Source organism: Oncorhynchus tshawytscha, linkage group LG07 (genome assembly GCF_018296145.1).
Source record: "Oncorhynchus tshawytscha isolate Ot180627B linkage group LG07, Otsh_v2.0, whole genome shotgun sequence".
Classification (NCBI taxonomy): domain Eukaryota; kingdom Metazoa; phylum Chordata; class Actinopteri; order Salmoniformes; family Salmonidae; genus Oncorhynchus; species Oncorhynchus tshawytscha.
The window spans coordinates 67,989,242-68,009,375 of NC_056435.1; the positions used below are offsets into that span (position 1 = coordinate 67,989,242).

General features: G+C 44.0%; 1 protein-coding gene across 2 annotated transcripts in view; it reads left to right on the top strand.

Moving 5' to 3' along the window:
* dock3 (dedicator of cytokinesis 3) overlaps positions 1-20,134 on the top strand; it is a 427,692-nt gene that overhangs the window by 126,800 nt on the left and 280,758 nt on the right. For both annotated transcript variants that reach the window (XM_042324863.1, XM_042324864.1), the window contains exon 3: positions 9,626-9,666. In XM_042324863.1, the coding sequence (XP_042180797.1) occupies positions 9,626-9,666 (41 nt within the window). The remainder of the gene's footprint in view (positions 1-9,625; positions 9,667-20,134) is intronic.

A 20,134-nucleotide genomic window follows, 5' to 3' on the forward strand; every position in this document is an offset into this window, starting at 1 on the left:
GTCTACAACACACTAAGTGTGTGCCCTCTGGCCCCTACTCCACTACCACGTGTCTACAACACACTAAGTGTGTGCCCTCAGGCCCCTACCCTACTCCACTACCACATGTCTACAACACATTAAGTGTGTGCCCTCAGACCCCTACTCCAATACCACGTATCTACAACACATTAAGTGTGTGCCCTCAGGCCCCTACTCTACTACTACCACATATCTACAACACACTAAGTGTGTGCCCTCAGGCCCCTACTCCACTACCACATGTCTACAACACACTAAGTGTGTGCCCTCAGGCCCCTACTCCACTACCACATGTCTACAACACACTAAGTGTGTGCCCTCAGGCCCCTACTCTACTACCACATGTCTACAACACACTAAGTGTGTGCCCTCAGGCCCCTACTCCACTACCACATGTCTACAACACACTAAGTGTGTGCCCTCAGGCCCCTACTCTACTACCACATGTCTACAACACACTAAGTATGTGCCCTCAGACCCCTACTCCACCACCACACGTCTACAACACACTAAGTGTGTGCCCTCAGGCCCCTACTCTACTACCACATGTCTACAACACACTAAGTGTGTGCCCTCAGGCCCCTACTACCACATGTCTACAACACATGTCTACCCCTAACACATTAAGTGTGTGCCCTCAGACCCCTACTCCACTACCACGTATCTACAACACATTAAGTGTGTGCCCTCAGGCCCCTACTCTACTACCACATGTCTACAACACACTAAGTGTGTGCCCTCAGACCCCTACTCCACTACCATGTATCTACAACACACTAAGTGTGTGCCCTCAGGCCCCTACTCCACTACCACGTATCTCTACAACACACTAAGTGTGTGCCCTCAGGCCCCTACTCCACTACCACATGTCTACAACACACTAAGTGTGTGCCCTCAGGCCCCTACTCTACTACCACATGTCTACAACACACTAAGTGTGTGCCCTCAGGCCCCTACTCTACTACCACATGTCTACAACACACTAAGTCTACACTACACACTAAGTGTGTGCCCTCAGGCCCCTACTCCACTACCACATGTCTACAACACATTAAGTGTGTGCCCTCAGACCCCTACTCCACTACCACGTATCTACAACACATTAAGTGTGTGCCCTCAGGCCCCTACTCTACTACAACACAAGTGTGTGCCCTCATCTACAACACACTAAGTGTGTGCCCTCAGGCCCCTACTCTACTACCACATGTCTACAACACACTAAGTGTGTGCCCTCAGGCCCCTACTCCACTACCACATGTCTACAACACACTAAGTGTGTGCCCTCAGGCCCCTACTCTACTACCACATGTCTACAACACACTAAGTGTGTGCCCTCAGGCCCCTACTCTACTACCACATGTCTACAACACACTAAGTGTGTGCCCTCAGGCCCACTACCCTCAGGCCCCTACTACCACATCTACAACACACTAAGTGTGTGCCCTCAGGCCCCTACTCCACTACCACCCCTACACTACCATGTCTACAACACACTAAGTGTGTGCCCTCAGGCCCCTACTCCACTACCACACTAAGTGTGTGCCCTACCCCTAACTACCACTAAGTGTGTGCCCTCAGGCCCCTACTCTACTACCACATGTCTACAACACACTAAGTGTGTGCCCTCAGACCCCTACTCCACTACCACATGTCTACAACACACTAAGTGTGTGCCCTCAGACCCCTACTCCACTACCACATGTCTACAACACACTAAGTGTGTGCCCTCAGGCCCCTACTCCACTACCACATGTCTACAACACACTAAGTGTGTGCCCTCAGGCCCCTACTCCACTACCACATGTCTACAACACACTACCCTCAGGCCCCTACTCTACACCACATGTCTACAACACACTAAGTGTTTGCCCTCAGGCCCCTACTCCACTACCACACATCTACAACACACTAAGTGTGTGCCCTCAGGCCCCTACTCCACTACCACGTATCTACAACACACTAAGTGTGTGCCCTCAGGCCCCTACTCCACTACCACATGTCTACAACACACTAAGTGTGTGCCCTCAGGCCCCTACTCCACTACCACGTATCTACAACACAAAAATCTTGTTTACGTGTGTGTATAGTGCATATGTTATCGTGTCTGTGCTTGTTTGTGTCTCTTCACAGTCCCCGCTGTTCCATAAGGTCTTTTTTTACTGCTGCATCAGTTACCTGATGTGGAATAGAGTTCCATGTAGTCATGGCTCAATGTAATACTGTGGAATAGAGTTCCATGTAGTCATGGCTCTATGTAGTACTGTGGAATAGAGTTCCATGTCGTCATGGCTCTATGTAGTACTGTGGAATAGAGTTCCATGTAGTCATGGCTCTATGTAGTACTGTGGAATAGAGTTCCATGTAGTCATGGCTCTATGTAGTACTGTGGAATAGATATCTATTCCATGGCTCTGTAGTACTGTGGAATAGAGTTCCATGTCTTGTCATGGCTCTATGTAGTACTGTGGAATGAATGAGTTCCAGACCTGGTAGTCTTGTGGGGTATGAATGGGTGTCTATGTGTGCTAGTAGTTTAAACAGACCTCTGGTGCATGTCTTGTGGGGTATGAATGGGTGTCTCCCATAGTTTAAACTATTCTGGATTGTGAAGAGACCTCTGGTGGCATGTCTTGTGGGGTATGAATGGGTGTCTAAGCTGTGTGCTAGTAGTTTAAACAGACCTCTGGTGGCATGTCTTGTGGGGTATGCATGGGTGTCTGAGCTGTGTGCTAGTAGTTTAAACAGACAGCTCAGTGCATTCAACATGTAATGCCTTTCACAAATACAAGTAGTGATGAAATCAATCTCCCCTCCACTTTGAGCGAGGAAAGATTGACATGCATATCATTAATGTTATCTCTCTGTGTACATCCAAGGGCCAGCCGAGCTGCCCTGTTCTGAGACAATTGCAATTTGTGGCACCTGACCACACGACTGAACAGTAGTCCAGGTGCGACAAAACTAGAGCCTGTACAATCTGCCTTGTTGATATTGCTGTTAAGAAGAGTAGCGCTTGGACAGACTTCTCCCCATTTTAGCCACTGTTGTATCAATATGTTTTGACCATGACAGTTTACAATCCAGGGTTACTCCAAGCAGTTTTTAGTCACCTCAACTTGCTTAATTTCCACATTATTTCTTACAAGATTTAGTTGAGGTTTAGAATTCAGTGAATGATTTGTCCCAAGTACAATGCTTTTAGTTTTTTAAATATTTAGGACCACCTTATTACTTGCCATCAAGTATAAAACGGAGTCATCTGCACGCAGAGACGTACAGGCTTTACTCAGTGCCAGTGGTAGGTCATCAGTCAAACTGTAGAAAGGTAAGGGGCCTAGAGTGCTGCCCTGGGGAATTCCTGACTCTACCTGGATTATGTTGGAGAGGCTTCTATTAAAGAACACCCTCTGTGTTCTGGTAGGCAGGTAACTCTTTATCCACATTATAGCAGGGGATGTAAAGCCAGAACACATTTTTCCAGCAGCAGACTATGATCGATAATGTCAAAAGCCACACTGAAGTCAAAACAAAACAGCCCCCACAATCTTTTTAACATCAATTTATCTCAGCCAATCATCAGGGTCGGTAACAGGCTGATTGGTCGGCTATTTGAGCCAGTAAAGGGGCCTTTACTATTCTTAGGTAGCGGAAAGCCTTTTGCTTCCCTCCAGGCCTGAGGGCACACACTTTCTATTAGGCTTAAATTGAAGATATGGAAAATAGGAGTGGCAATATCGTCCACTATTGTAAGGTCCTGGGTGTCGTGAGGGTGAAATCAGGTGCAGGAAAGCAGAGTTCAATAAAGTGCTTCTTTAATGCACACACGGAGAACTACGGTCCCCACACTTACGGGTGCTCAAACCATATGCCCCAGACACAGGGAAACGAAAACAGTCTAGCACTAAATACACAAACATGTACATCTAATGCAAACACCAAGGTTACAATAATCAATCCCGCACAAAGAACCAGGCGGGCCGGCTGACTAATAAAGCCTCACTAATTATAACCAACTCAAAACAGGTCTACTCAATAAACACATAAGGAGGGGGAGGAAAGAATCAGTGGCAGCTAGTAGGCCGGCGACGACGACCGCCGAGTGCCACCCGAACGGGAAGGGGAGCCACCTTCGGTCGTGACAACTATTACCCTCAGTAATTTTCCATCCAAGTTGTCAGACCCCGGTGGCTAGTGTTTTCACCTCTTCAGCACTGACTTTGAAAATTCTAAATTACAATTATTGTCTTTCATAATTTGGTCAGATATACTTGGATGTGTAGTGTCAGCGTTTGTCGGTGTTAACACAACACAAGGTGTGTTAGTGTCCTGTGTTAACACAACACAAGGTGTGTTAGTGTCCTGTCAACACAACACAAGGTGTGTTAGTGTCCTATGTTAACACAACACAAGGTGTGTTAGTGTCCTGTTAACACAACACAAGGTGTGTTAGTGTCCTGTTAACACAACACAAGGTGTGTTAGTGTCCTGTTAACACAACACAAGGTGTGTTAGTGTCCTATGTTAACACAACACAAGGTGTGTTAGTGTCCTGTTAACACAACACAAGGTGTGTTAGTGTCCTGTGTTAGTACAACACATCCAGCAGACTTCTCTTGCGATGCCACAGGTGTTACAGACAGTGAATAGTATCCAGTCCAGTCAGTCCCTCTCTCTCTTTCCGTCCGTCCGTTCGTCCGTCCTCTCTCTCTCCGTTCGTCCGTCCCTCTGTCTCTCTCTCTCTCTCTGTCTCTCTCCGTCCTCCGTCTCCCTCTCTCTGTCTGTCTGTCTGTCTGTCTGTCCGTCCGTCCGTCCGTCTCCCTCTCTCTCTCTCTCTCTCTCTCTGTCTGTCTGTCTGTCTGTCTGTCTGTCTGTCTGTCTGTCTGTCTGTCTGTCTGTCTGTCTGTCTGTCTGTCTGTCTCGCTCTCTCTCTCTCTCTCTGTCTGTCCGTCCGTCTGTCTCTCTCTGTCGATCCGTCCATCTCTCTCTCTCTGTCCATCTGTCTGGCTGTCTGTCTCTCAATTTGTCTCTCCGTCTGTCCCTCTGTACCGCTAGCTTCTCTCTTCTTTATCTTAACACATTTCCATATAGTGCTGGGGAATAAAGGAATAAGGCTATTGGGGAATAAGGGAATTAGGGAATAAGGGAATAATGGAATAAGGCTATTAAGGAATAAGGAAATAAGGGAATAAGGAAATAAGGGAATAAGGCTATTAGGGAATAAGGAAAAAAGGGAATAAGGCTATTAGGGAATATGGGAATACGCCTATTAGGTAATAAGGGAATAAGGCTATTAGGGAATAAGGAAATACGGGAATAAGGCTATTAGGGAATAAGGAAATAAGGGAATAAGGCTATTAGGGAATAAGGAAAAAAGGGAATAAGGCTTTTAGGGAATATGGGAATACGGCTATTAGGGAATAAGGGAATAAGGGAATAAGGCTATTAGGGAATAAGGAAATACGGCTATTAGGGAATAATGGAATAAGGCTATTAAGGAATAAGGAAATAAGGGAATAAGGCTATTAGGGAATAAGGGAATAAGGCTATTAGGGAATATGGGAATACGGCTATTAGGGAATAAGGGATTAAGGCTATTAGGGAATAAGGCTATTAGGGAATAAGGGAATAAGAGAATAAGGGAATAAGGGAATGATGGAATAAGGCTATTAGGGAATAAGGGATTAAGGCTATTAGGAAATAAGGAAATAAGCCTGTCCGTCATGTGTTTGAGTATCTGTGTGTGTTTGGTTTGGGCATGTGCCTGTGTGTTTGTGTGTGTGTGTGTGTGTGTGTGTGTGTGTGTGTGTGTGTGTGTGTACGTATGTGCACACGCACTTGTGTGTGTGCCAATCTGTATTCTCGTTAGTTACATTGATGAAACAATTTTCCATATTCAGATGGGATGAGAGTTAGCTAGGCTCCTCCAATTATGTGGAAGTCTCTGAGGCCCATGTGTCAAGTCTACGAGGCTTCAGGACTCAGCACACTGCTGCCTCTCTTATTCAACTTCCCCTTGTGTTTTATAGCATTATAACCTTTCACTCTGTAACACATGTCTGAGAGTTAGACTACTACAATTATGTTGAGGTCTCAGAGACCCCATGTCTGAGAGTTAGACTACTACAATTATGTTGAGGTCTCAGAGACCCCATGTCTGAGAGTTAGACTACTACAATTATGTTGAGGTCTCAGAGACCCCATGTCTGAGAGTTAGACTACTACAATTATGTTGAGGTCTCAGAGACCCCATGTCTGAGAGTTAGACTACTACAATTATGTTGAGGTCTCAGAGGCCCCATGTTGTCTTATGCAGAACAGACTATAGTGTTTAGTCAAAGAAAGAGGAGGACTGCTGCCACACTGACACACATTGACTTACTTTTATTAAACCTGACATCTACCAGCTTCTCACTGACATTTACCATCTTCTCTCTGACATCCACCATCTCCTCTCTGACATTCACCATCTCCTCTCTGACATTCACCATCTATGTCTGACTTCACCATCTCCATGTCTGACATCTACCACTCCAATTCTGACATCCACCATCTCCTCTCTGAGGTCACCATCTCCTCTCTGAGGCCACCATCTCCATGTCTGACATTCACCATCTAGACATCTACCATCTCCTCTCTGACATTCACCATCTCTTCTCTGACATCTACCATCTCCTCTCTGACATCTACCATCTCCTCTCTGACATCTACCATCTCCTCTCTGACATCTACCATCTCCTCTCTGACATCTACCATCTCCTCTCTGACATTAGATCTTCTCTCTGACATCCACCATCTATGTCTGACATCTACCATCTCCTCTCTGACATTCACCATCTCTGACATTCACCATCTCCTCTCTGACATCTACCATCTTGACATCTCTCCTCTCTGAGGCATCCCATCTTGTCTTACATCCACCATCTCCTCTCTGACATTCACCATCTCCTTTGACATCTACCATCTTCTCTCTGACATCCACCATCTCCTCTCTGACATTCACCATCTCCTCTCTGACATTCACCATCTCCTCTCTGACATTTACCATCTTCTCTCTGACATCCACCATCTCCTCTCTGACATTCACCATCTCCTCTCTGACATTCACCATCTCCTCTCTGACTTCCACCATCTCCTCTCTGACATTCACCATCTCCTCTCTGACATCTACCATCTCCTCTCTGACATTCACCATCTCTTCTCTGACATCTACCATCTCCTCTCTGACATCTACCAGCTCCTCTCTGACATTCACCATCTCCTCTCTGACATTCACCATCTCCTCTCTGACTTCCACCATCTCCTCTCTGACATTCACCATCTCCTCTCTGACATCTACCATCTCCTCTCTGACATTCACCATCTCTTCTCTGACATCTACCATCTCCTCTCTGACATCTACCAGCTCCTCTCTGACTTCCACCATCTCTGACATTCACCATCTCCTCTCTGACATCTACCATCTCCTCTCTGACATCTACCATCTCCTCTCTGACATCCACCATCTCCTCCTGACATCTACCAGCTCTCTCTGACATCCACCATCTCCTCTCTGACATTCACCATCTCCTCTCTGACATTCACCATCTCCTTTCTGACTTCCACCATCTCCTCTCTGACATTCACCATCTCCTCTCTGACATCTACCATCTCCTCTCTGACATTCACCATCTCCTCTCTGACATCCACCATCTCCTCTCTGACATTTACCATCTTCTCTCTGACATCCACCATCTCCTCTCTGACATTCACCATCTCCTCTCTGACATTCACCATCTCCTCTCTGACTTCCACCATCTCCTCTCTGACATCCACCATCTCCTCTCTGACATCTACCAGCTCCTCTCTGACATCCACCATCTCCTCTCTGACATTCACCATCTCCTCTCTGACATTCACCATCTCCTCTCTGACATTCACCATCTCCTCTCTGACATCTACCATCTCCTCTCTGACATCTACCAGCTCCTCTCTGACTTCCACCATCTACTCTCCGACATTCACCATCTCCTCTCTGACATCACCATCTCCTCTGACATCTGAGCTCCTCCATCTCTCTCTCTGACATCTACCAGCTCCTCTCTGACATCCACCATCTCCTCTCTGACATTCACCATCTCCTCTCTGACATTCACCATCTCCTCTCTGACTTCCACCATCTCCTCTCTCTGACATTCACCATCTCCTCTCTGACATCTACCATCTCCTCTCTGACATTAACCATCTCCTCTCTGACATCTACCATCTCCTCTCTGACATCTACCAGCTCCTCTCTGACATCTACCATCTCTCCTCTCTGACATCTACCATCTCCTCTCTGACTTCTCTCCTCTCTGACATTCACCATCTCCTCTCTGACATCTACCATCTCCTCTCTGACATTCACCATCTCCTCTCTGACATCTACCATCTCCTCTCTGACATCTACCAGCTCCTCTCTGACTTCCACCATCTACTCTCTGACATTCACCATCTCCTCTCTGACATCTACCATCTCCTCTCTGACATCTACCAGCTCCTCTCTGACATCCACCATCTCCTCTCTGACATCTACCAGCTCCTCTCTGACATCCACCATCTCCTCTCTGACATTCACCATCTCCTCTCTGACATTCACCATCTCCTCTCTGACTTCCACCATCTCCTCTCTGACATTCACCATCTCCTCTCTGACATCTACCATCTCCTCTCTGACATTCACCATCTCCTCTCTGACATCTACCATCTCCTCTCTGACATCTACCAGCTCCTCTCTGACTTCCACCATCTACTCTCTGACATTCACCATCTCCTCTCTGACATCTACCATCTCCTCTCTGACATCTACCAGCTCCTCTCTGACATCCACCATCTCCTCTCTGACATTTACCATCTTCTCTCTGACATCTACCATCTCCTCTCTGACATTCACCAGCTCCTCTCTGACATTTACCATCTTCTCTCTGACATCTACCATCTCCTCTCTGACATCTACCATCTCCTCTCTAACATCTACCAGCTCCTCTCTGACTTCCACCATCTCCTCTCTGACATTCACCATCTCCTCTCTGACATCTACCAGCTCCTCTCTGACATCTACCATCTTCTCCCAAGCAGTTTAGTGCTGCATAGCCATTAAGTAATGTAATGAAACAGCAGGGAGCAGGTCTCGAACCCTCGACCTTCGAGCCCGAGGTTCGGCGTTAAGATAACATCAGTCCTACCTGACCCCATTCACTCTCACATTATACTGAACATTAAGATAACATCAGTCCTGAGGGTTGATCTCAGGAGTGTTTTCTGAGGGTGGGCTGAGGGTTGATATCAGGGATGTTTTCTGAGGGTGGGCTGAGGGTTGAGATGGGTTGTTTTCTGAGGGTGGGCTGAGGGTTGAGATGGGTTGTTTTCTGAAGGTGGGCTGAGGGTTGAGATGGGTTGTTTTCTGAGGGTGGGCTGAGGGTTGAGATGGGATGTTTTCTGAGGGTGGGCTGAGGGTTGAGATGGGTTGTTTTCTGAGGGTGGGCTGAGGGTTGAGATGGGTTGTTTTCTGAAGGTGGGCTGAGGGTTGAGATAAGGGGTGTTTACAGATCTCTCCTAAACATTGTTTTTGTTATTTTCTCTCTTTCAGGGTGGTACCGAGGATTCTCCACCAGGAAGCCCACAATCAAGGTAAATTACCTGGTGCTCTCATTCCTACAACGTTATTTGGGACGTGTGTTTCCACACTACACTGTCGACCACTATGATTGGCTGTTTAGCTACGCTCACTAGAGTTCACCATTCTGATTGGCTGTGTACCTACACTCTCTAGAGTTTACCACTCTGATTGGCTATTAACATACACTCTCTAGTGTTTACCACTCTGATTGGCTGTTTACCTACACTTTCTAGTGTTTACCACTCTGATTGGCTGTGTACCTACACTCTCTAGAGTTTACCACTCTGATTGGCTGTTAATATACACTCTCTAGTGTTTACCACTCTGATTGGCTGTTTACCTAAACTTTCTAGTGTTTTACCACTCTGATTGGCTGTGCACATACACACTCTAGTTTTTCCCACTCTGATTGGCTGTTTACATACACTCTCTAGTGTTTACCACGCTGATTGGCTGTTTTCACGCTGTGATTGGTGCATTAGTGTATAGCCATGGGGTTCTGCAGTTTTTATGCTTCAATTGAAACAAGGGTTAGTGTTTCATACACCTTATCCACTGTAGTTACAGGAGCAAAGATTGGAAAACACTCACTATTGGACTAATACAATCCCTGGTATTGGTGTATGATACAGTGTGTATATCCATTACATGTATTGTGTATAAAAGGATATTAGTGTATCCAAGTTTTTTTTTTTTTTCAAACATACAGTTGTTCTGCTCCTGCATTAGTGAGCCAACACTGTGAAACACTCCAGACGGGTACATTAGACTGTACAGGAACAGACGGTGCATAGCGTGTCATCTCAGCAACATACAACATACAATATACATACAACAGAGACACAGAGCTACAAAAGGGTATATCACACACTACATTTGAGGAACAATGGGAAAGTAATTCTGCTTTGAAAGTTGATAAACTTGTAAACTCACTTTTGAGAAAATGGCTTGTTACCTCACATTTGAGAAAATGGCTTGCAACCTCACTTTTGAGAATATTTTGGTACCTACTGGAGAGCTCTTCGTTGTCTACACCCATTCAGCATCGTTCACACCCTATTAAGCTTTTGCCCCCCATCCAAACTCTGAAGATTTGACTCCCCCTAGCAGAGCTGGCTGTTTTCATGTTATCCAGAGTGTTGGTGACCTTATCTGTGCTGTGGGCAAAAATGTAATTGCGCTTTTTTTGCCAACGTTTACTGACCCCGGCTATATTCAATGTTGTTTAGCCTTCGTATATTCATCAGTTATTCTGTGCTCTGTTACACACAGACGAGAGTGAATCTGAGTAGATGGCCAGACTGAATTTACGATCGCACCTGAAATGTTTATTTGTATAGTGGAGTCTTTTGTTAAGACATGTAGCTAGCTAGCTAAACAGTGAACCAAAATCCCTGAATCTGCAGGTAGTTAACCAACCAGGTTCAATGTTAGCTAGCTAACATTAGGCTATAACTAGTCAAACAAATGGCTCTGAGATACGAATAATAAGATCATACTATATCAGGATGTCTGAAGCTGTACTATATCAGGTCTGAAGCTGTGCTATATCAGGAGATTTGACGCTGTACTATATCAGGTCTGAAACTGTACTATATCAGGAGGTCTGAAGCTGTACTATATCAGGTCTGAAGCTGTACTATATCAGGTCTGAAGCTGTACTATATCAGGTCTGAAGCTGTACTATATCAGCAGGTCTGAAGCTGTACTATATCAGGTCTGAAGCTGTACTATATCAGGTCTGAAATTGTACTATAACCGGAGGTCTGAAGCTGTACTATGTCAGGTCTGAAGCTGTACTATATCAGGTCTGAAGCTGTACGATATCAGATCTGAAGCTGTACTATTTCAGGAGGTCTGAAGCTGTACTATATCAGGTCTGAAGCTGTACTATATCAGATCTGAAGCTAGGGAGGTCTGAAGCTGTACTATATCAGGTCTGAAGCTGTACTATATCAGGAGATTTGAAGCTGTACTATATCAGGTCTGAAACTGTAGTATATCAGCAGGTCTGAAGCTGTACTATATCAGGTCTGAAGCTGTACTATATCAGGTGTGAAGCTGTACTATATCAGGAGGTCTGAAGCTGTACTATATCAGGAGGTCTGAAGCTGTACTATATCAGGTCTGAAGCTGTACTATATCAGGTCTGAAGCTGTACTATATCAGGTGTGAAGCTGTACTATATCAGGAGGTCTGAAGCTGTACTATATCAGGAGGTCTGAAGCTGTACTATATCAGGTCTGAAGCTGTACTATATCAGGAGGTCTGAAGCTGTACTATATCAGGAGGTCTGAAGCTGTACTATATCAGGTCTGAAGCTGTACTATATCAGGTCTGAAGCTGTACTATATCAGAAGGTATGAAGCTGTACTATATCAGGTCTGAAGCTGTACTATATCAGGAGGTCTGAAGCTGTACTATATCAAGAGGTCTGAAGCTGTACTATATCAGGAGGTCTGAAGCTGTACTATATCATGTCTGAAGCTGTACTATTTCAGGAGGTCTGAAGCTGTACTATATCAGGAGGTCTGAAGCTGTACTGAGGTCTGAAGCTGTACTATATCAGGTCTGAAGCTGTACTAAATCAGGTCTGAAGCTGTACTATATCAGGAGGTCTGAAGCTCTGAAGCTGTACTATATCAGGTCTCAGGGTCTGAAGCTGTCTGGTCTGAAGCTGTACTATATCAGGAGGTCTGAAGCTGTACTATAGGAGGTCAGTTGTACTATATCAGGTCTGAAGCTGTACTATATCAGGTCTGAAGCTGTACTATATCAGGAGGTCTGAAGCTGTACTAGGTCTGAAGCTGTACTAGGTCTGAAGCTGTAGGAGGTCTGAAGCTGTACTGGTCTGAAGCTGTACTATATCAGGTCTGAAGCTGTACTATATCAGTAGGTCTGAAGCTGTACTATATCAGAGGTCTGAAGTACTATATCAGTCTGAAGCTGTATATTTCAGGAGGTCTGAAGCTGTACTATTTCAGGAGGTCTGAAGCTGTACTATATCAGGAGATTTGAAGCTGTACTATATCAGGTCTGAAACTGGTATATCAGCAGGTCTGAAGCTGTACTATATCAGGTCTGAAGCTGTACTATATCAGGTCTGAAGCTGTACTATATCAGGAGGTCTGAAGCTGTACTATATCAGGAGGTCTGAAGCTGTACTATATCAGGTCTGATGTACTATATCAGGAGGTCTGAAGCTGTACTATATCAGGTACTATATCAGGTCTGAAGCTGTACTATATCAGGTCTGAAGCTGTCTGGTCTGAAGCTGTACTATATCAGGTCTGAAGCTGTACTATATCAGGAGGTCTGAAGCTGTACTATATCAAGAGGTCTGAAGCTGTACTATATCAGGAGGTCTGAAGCTGTACTATATCAGGTCTGAAGCTGTACTATATCAGGTCTGAAGCTGTACTATTTCAGGAGGTCTGAGGTACTATATCAGGAGGTCTGAAGCTGTACTATATCAAGCTGTACTATATCAGGTCTGAAGCTGTACTAAATCAGGTCTGTACTATATCAGGAGGTCTGAAGCTGTACTATTTCAGGAGGTCTGAAGCTGTACTATATCAGGTCTGAAGCTGTACTATATCAGGTCTGAAGGTACTGGAGGTCTGAAGCTGTACTATATCAGGTCTGAAGCTGTACTATATCAGGTCTGAAGCTGTACTATATCAGGAGGTCTGAAGCTGTACTCTATCAGGAGGTCTGAAGCTGTACTATATCAGGTCTGAAGCTGTACTATATCAGGTCTGAAGCTGTACTATATCAAGAGGTCTGAGCTGTACTATATCAGGAGGTCTGAAGCTTTACTATATCAGGAGGTCTGAAGCTGTACAATATCAGGTCTGAAGCTGTACTATATCAGGTCTGAAGCTGTATTCTATCAGGAGGTCTGAAGCTGTACTATATCAGGTCTGAAAGCTGTACTATATCAGGAGGTCTGAAGCTATACTATATCAAGAGGTCTGAGTTGTACTAGGAGGTCTGAAGCTGTACTATATCAGGAGGTCTGAAGCTGTACTATATCAGGAGGTCTGAAGCTGTACTATATCAGGAGGTCTGAAGCTGTACTATATCAGAAGGTCTGAAGCTGTACTCTATTAGGAGGTCTGAAGCTGTACTATATCAGGTCTGAAGCTGTACTATATCAGTTCTGAAGCTGTACTATATCAAGAGGTCTGAAGCTGTACTATATCAGGTCTGAAGCTGTACAATATCAGGAGGGCTGAAGCTGTACTATATCAGGAGGTTTGTCGTATTGTCTGATCCCCTCCTGCTGTTTTGTTCGCCTTTTATAGGCTGGTACAGGATGGTACACACATAAGCGCACACACAAATGCACACGCACACTCACACACACACAGAACCGTGGTAGGTCTCGACAAAAGAGATAAAGCACCATCCTTTAACCCCATTAGTGTGCTTCCTTTGTTGTTAGATATCCAGTTGACCTCTTTAGAAGCCCGTTTGTACTAATACAATGTATTAATGTCAAAAGCTAACTGTACAAAAACAATTCTTTACCACTAATAGCCAACTGTACAAAAACAATTCTTTACCACTAAAAGGCATTTTGTATGATTCATTTTTATAAACAGTACCTAGAGAGAAGTAGTATTACAGTAGCATAGTTTAAGATTTTGGCAATTGTCCTTTTTTTACTTACCCAGATGACTGGACGCATGCTAGCTGTACCCATAGACTTCTTTTCATTGTGCTAACGCTAGTTAGCAATGGCTCACAAATCTACAGTACCTTCAACTTTTTTCAAACAGCACGCAGATATCCAAATGGTATCTACGTCTTCATTGCCAATATCTCACACTATCCCTTCAACAGTACATAAGACACAGTTGAAACGGCATAGATGTTTTATTCATAACACTAGAGGACTCTATAACGCTGTAATCTGAAACTATTTCATTTATGTTTCTCTGCGTTGTCAGGCGTTCTTTTTGAAGCTTCTATAACACCGGTCATTAGGCGTAATTGATTTGCACTTTGAGGCAGATACCCTTTTTTATGTAATGTTCAGCTTCTGTGTTATAGACTTCATTTTAAATTGCAACCTAAAACTGTAGCACTTATAAGTGCTGGGTGGGTGTTTTATTTTTCATTTATCTTATTTAAACTTTATTTAATCAGTGAATTCACATTGAGATTGAGCCCTGGCCAAGAAAGCAGCACAGATGAGTTCCCTTTAGTGTGGTCTGTAACCTGTGGTGTAGCCTCTATTGGATTGAACTGTGTGTAAAGGGCGGCAGGTAGCCTAGTGGCAGGTAGCCTAGTGGCAGGTAGCCTAGCTAGTGGCAGGTAGCCTAGTGGCAGGTAGCCTAGCTGGTGGCAGGTAGCCTAGTGGCAGGTAGCCTAACTAGTGGCAGGTAGCCTAGCCAGGTAGCTAGTGGCAGGTAGCCTAGCTAGTGGCAGGTAGCCTAGCTAGTGGCAGGTAGCCTATTGGCAGGTAGCCTATTGGCAGTTAGCCTAGCTAGTGGCAGGTAGCCTAACTAGTGGCAGGTAGCCTAGCTAGTGGCAGGTAGCCTAGCTAGTGGCAGGTAGCCTATTGGCAGGTAGCCTAGTGGCAGGTAGCCTAGCTAGTGGCAGGTAGCCTAGCTAGTGGCAGGTAGCCTAGTGGCAGGTAGCCTAGAGGCAGGTAGCCCAGCGACAGGTAGCCTAGCGGCAGGTAGCCTAGCGGCAGGTAGCCTAGCGGCAGGTATTCTAGCAGCAGGTAGCCTAGCGGCAGGTATTCTAGCAGCAGGTAGCCTAGCAGCAGGTATTCTAGTGGCAGGTAGCCTAGTGGCAGGTAGCCTACCTAGTGGCAGGTAGCCTAGCTAGTGGCAGGTAGCCTAGTGGCAGGTAGCCTAGTGGCAGGTAGCCTAGCAGCAGGTAGCCTAGCAGCAGGTAGCCTAGCAGCAGGTATTCTAGCGGCAAGTAGCCTAGCAGCAGGTATTCTAGCGGCAAGTAGCCTAGCAGCAGGTATTCTAGCAGCAGATAGCCTAGCAGCAGGTAGCCTAGCAGCAGGTATTCTAGCAGCAGGTAGCCTAGCAGCAGGTATTCTAGTGGCAGGTAACCTAGTGGCAGGTAGCCTAGCTAGTGGCAGGTAGCCTAGCTAGTGGCAGGTAGCCTAGTGGCAGGTAGCCTAGCAGCAGGTAGCCTAGCAGCAGGTAGCCTAGCAGCAGGTATTCTAGTGGCAAGTAGCCTAGCAGCAGGTATTCTAGCGGCAAGTAGCCTAGCAGCAGGTATTCTAGCAGCAGATAGCCTAGCAGCAGGTAGCCTAGCAGCAGGTATTCTAGCGGGAGGTATTCTAGCGGCAGGTAGACTAGTGGCAGGTAGCCTAGCTAGTGACAGGTAGCCTAGTGGCAGGTGAGCCAGCGGCAGGTAGCCTAGCAGCAGGTAGCCTAGCGGCAGGTAGCCTAGCGGCAGGTAGGCCAGTGGCAGGTAGCCTAGCAGCAGGTATTCTAGCAGCAGGTAGCCTAGCAGCAGGTAGCCTAGTGTCAGGTATTCTGGCGGCAGGTAGTCTAGCAGCAGGTAGCCTAGCAGCAGGTAGCCTAGCGGCAGGTAGCCTAGCAGCAGGTAGCCAGGCAGCAGGTATTCCAACAGCAGGTAGCCAAGCGGCAGATAGCCCAGCGGCAGGTAGCCTAGCTAGTGACAGGTAGCCTAGTGGCAGGTAGCCCAGGGGCAGGTAGCCTAGAGGCTGGGAGTAAAGGAGAGGAAAGGAAAAAGAGAGGAGAGGAAAGGGAGAGGTGAGGAGAGGAGAGTAGAAAGGAAAGGAAAGAGAGAGGAGAGAGGGAAGAGAGGAAGAAGAATGGAAAGGAAAGAGAGGGAAGGGAGATGAGAGGAAAGGCAGAGGAGAGGAACAGGAGAGGAGAGGATAGACAGTAGAAATCCCAGGGCAATGAAGGGGACATTGCCCTGTGTAGGGTGCCATCTTTCATATTCAATGTTAAACGGGTGTCCTGACTCTCTGTGTCACGTATCGTAAGAGTAGGGGTGTTAACCTTAGTGTTCTGGCTAAATTTCCATTTGGCCCTCATATCATCCATGGTCGCCTAATCATCCCCAGCTTCCAATTGGCTCATTCATCCCCCTCATCTCTCCTGTAACTATTCCCCAGGTTGTTGCTGTAAATGAGAATATGTTCTTAGTCAATTTACCGGGTAAACTCCATTCTAAATGAAGACTGTAAACTATAACTCCATTCTAAATGAGGACTGTAACCTATAACTCCATTCTAAATGAGGACTGTAACCTATAACTCCATTCTAAATGAGGACTGTAACCTATAACTCCATTCTAAATGAGGACTGTAACCTATAACTCCATTCTAAATGAGGACTGTAACCTATAACTCCATTCTAAATGAGGACTGTAACCTATAACTCCATTCTAAATGAGGACTGTAAACTATAACTCCATTCTAAATGAGGACTGTAAACTATAACTCCATTCTAAATGAGGGTTGTAAACTATAACTCCATTCTAAATGAGGACTGTAAACTATAACTCCATTCTAAATGAGGGTTGTAAACTATAACTCCATTCTAAATGAGGACTGTAAACTATAACTCCATTCTAAATGAGGACTGTAACCTATAACTCCATTCTAAATGAGGACTGTAACCTATAACTCCATTCTAAATGAGGACTGTAACCTATAACTCCATTCTAAATGAGGACTGTAACCTATAACTCCATTCTAAATGAGGACTGTAACCTATAACTCCATTCTAAATGAGGACTGTAACCTATAACTCCATTCTAAATGAGGACTGTAACCTATAACTCCATTCTAAATGAGGACTGTAACCTATAACTCCATTCTAAATGAGGACTGTAACCTATAACTCCATTCTAAATGAGGACTGTAACCTATAACTCCATTCTAAATGAGGACTGTAAACTATAACTCCATTCTAAATGAGGACTGTAACCTATAACTCCATTCTAAATGAGGACTGTAACCTATAACTCCATTCTAAATGAGGACTGTAAACTATAACTCCATTCTAAATGAGGACTGTAACCTATAACTCCATTCTAAATGAGGACTGTAACCTATAACTCCATTCTAAATGAGGACTGTAACCTATAACTCCATTCTAAATGAGGACTGTAACCTATAACTCCATTCTAAATGAGGACTGTAACCTATAACTCCATTCTAAATGAGGACTGTAACCTATAACTCCATTCTAAATGAGGACTGTAACCTATAACACTATTCTAAATGAGGACTGTAACCTATTACTCCATTCTAAATGAGGACTGTAACCTATAACTCCATTCTAAATGAGGACTGTAACCTATAACTCTATTCTAAATGAGGACTGTAACCTATAACTCCATTCTAAATGAGGACTGTAAACTATAACTCCATTCTAAATGAGGACTGTAACCTATAACTCCATTCTAAATGAGGACTGTAACCTATAACTCCATTCTAAATGAGGACTGTAACCTATAACTCCATTCTAAATGAGGACTGTAAACTATAACTCCATTCTAAATGAGGACTGTAACCTATTACTCCATTCTAAATGAGGACTGTAACCTATTACTCCATTCTAAATGAGGACTGTAACCTATAACTCCATTCTAAATGAGGACTGTAACCTATAACTCCATTCTAAATGAGGACTGTAACCTATAACTCCATTCTAAATGAGGACTGTAACCTATAAATCCATTCTAAATGAGGACTGTAAACTATAACTCCATTCTAAATGAGGACTGTAACCTATTACTCCATTCTAAATGAGGACTGTAACCTATAACTCCATTCTAAAACAGGACTGTAACCTATAACTCCATTCTAAGTGAGGACTGTAACCTATAACTCCATTCTAAATGAGGACTGTAACCTATAACTCCATTCTAAATGTGGAACTGTAACCTATATCTCCATTCTAAATGAGGACTGTAAACTATAACTCCATTCTAAATGAACTGTAACCTTTACTAAAATGAGGACTGTAACCTATAACTCCATTCTAAATGAGGACTGTAACCTATAACTCCATTCTAAATGAGGACTGTAACCTATAACTCCATTCTAAATGAGGACTGTAACCTATAACTCCATTCTAAATGAGGACTGTAACCTATAACTCCATTCTAAATGAGGACTGTAACCTATAACTCCATTCTAAATGAGGACTGTAACCTATAACTCCATTCTAAATGAGGACTGTAAACTATAACTCCATTCTAAATGAGGACTGTAACCTATAACTCCATTCTAAATGAGGACTGTAAACTATAACTCCATTCTAGGACTGTAACCTATAACTCCATTCTAAATGAGGACTGTAACCTATAACTCCATTCTAAATGAGGACTGTAACCTATAACTCCATTCTAAATGAGGACTGTAACCTATAACTCCATTCTAAATGAGGACTGTAACCTATAACTCCATTCTAAATGAGGACTGTAACCTATAACACTATTCTAAATGAGGACTGTAACCTATTACTCCATTCTAAATGAGGACTGTAACCTATAATTCCATTCTAAATGAGGACTGTAACCTATAACACTATTCTAAATGAGGACTGTAACCTATTACTCCATTCTAAATGAGGACTGTAAACTATAACTCCATTCTAAATGAGGACTGTAAACTATAACTCCATTCTAAATGAGGACTGTAAACTATAACTCCATTCTAAATGAGGACTGTAAACTATAACTCCATTCTAAATGAGGACTGTAACCTATAACTCCATTCTAAATGAGGACTGTAACCTATAACTCCATTCTAAATGAGGACTGTAACCTATTACTCCATTCTAAATGAGGACTGTAACCTATAACTCCATTCTAAATGAGGACTGTAACCTATTACTCCATTCTAAATGAGGACTGTAACCTATAACTCTATTCTAAATGAGGACTGTAACCTATAACTGCATTCTAAATGAACTGTAACCTATAACTTGGATTCTAAATGAGGACTGTAACCTATTACTCCATTCTAAATGAGGACTGTAACCTATAACTCCATTCTAAATGAGGACTGTAACCTATAACTCCATTCTAAATGAAGACTGTAACCTATTACTCCATTCTAAATGAGGACTGTAACCTATTACTCCATTCTAAATGAGGACTGTAACCTATAACTCCATTCTAAATGAGGACTGTAACCTATAACTCCATTCTAAAGAGGACTGTAACCTATTACTCCATTCTAAATGAGGACTAACTAACTGTTTGGTACATAGTATTTCTAAAATCTTCTGACAGTTACCGAGGCCAACTACTCTCTGTGTGTGTGTGTGTGTGTGTGTGTGTGTGTGTGTGTGTGAAGGTGTGTGTGTTCAAATCCGCATCAAATCAAATGGTCAAATCAAATGTTATTTGTCATGAATACAACAGGTGTAGTTAACCTTAACCAACAGTGCAGTTTTAAGAAAACAAGTGTTAGGAAAGTATTTACTAAAATAAACTGAAGTAAGAAATAAATAGAAA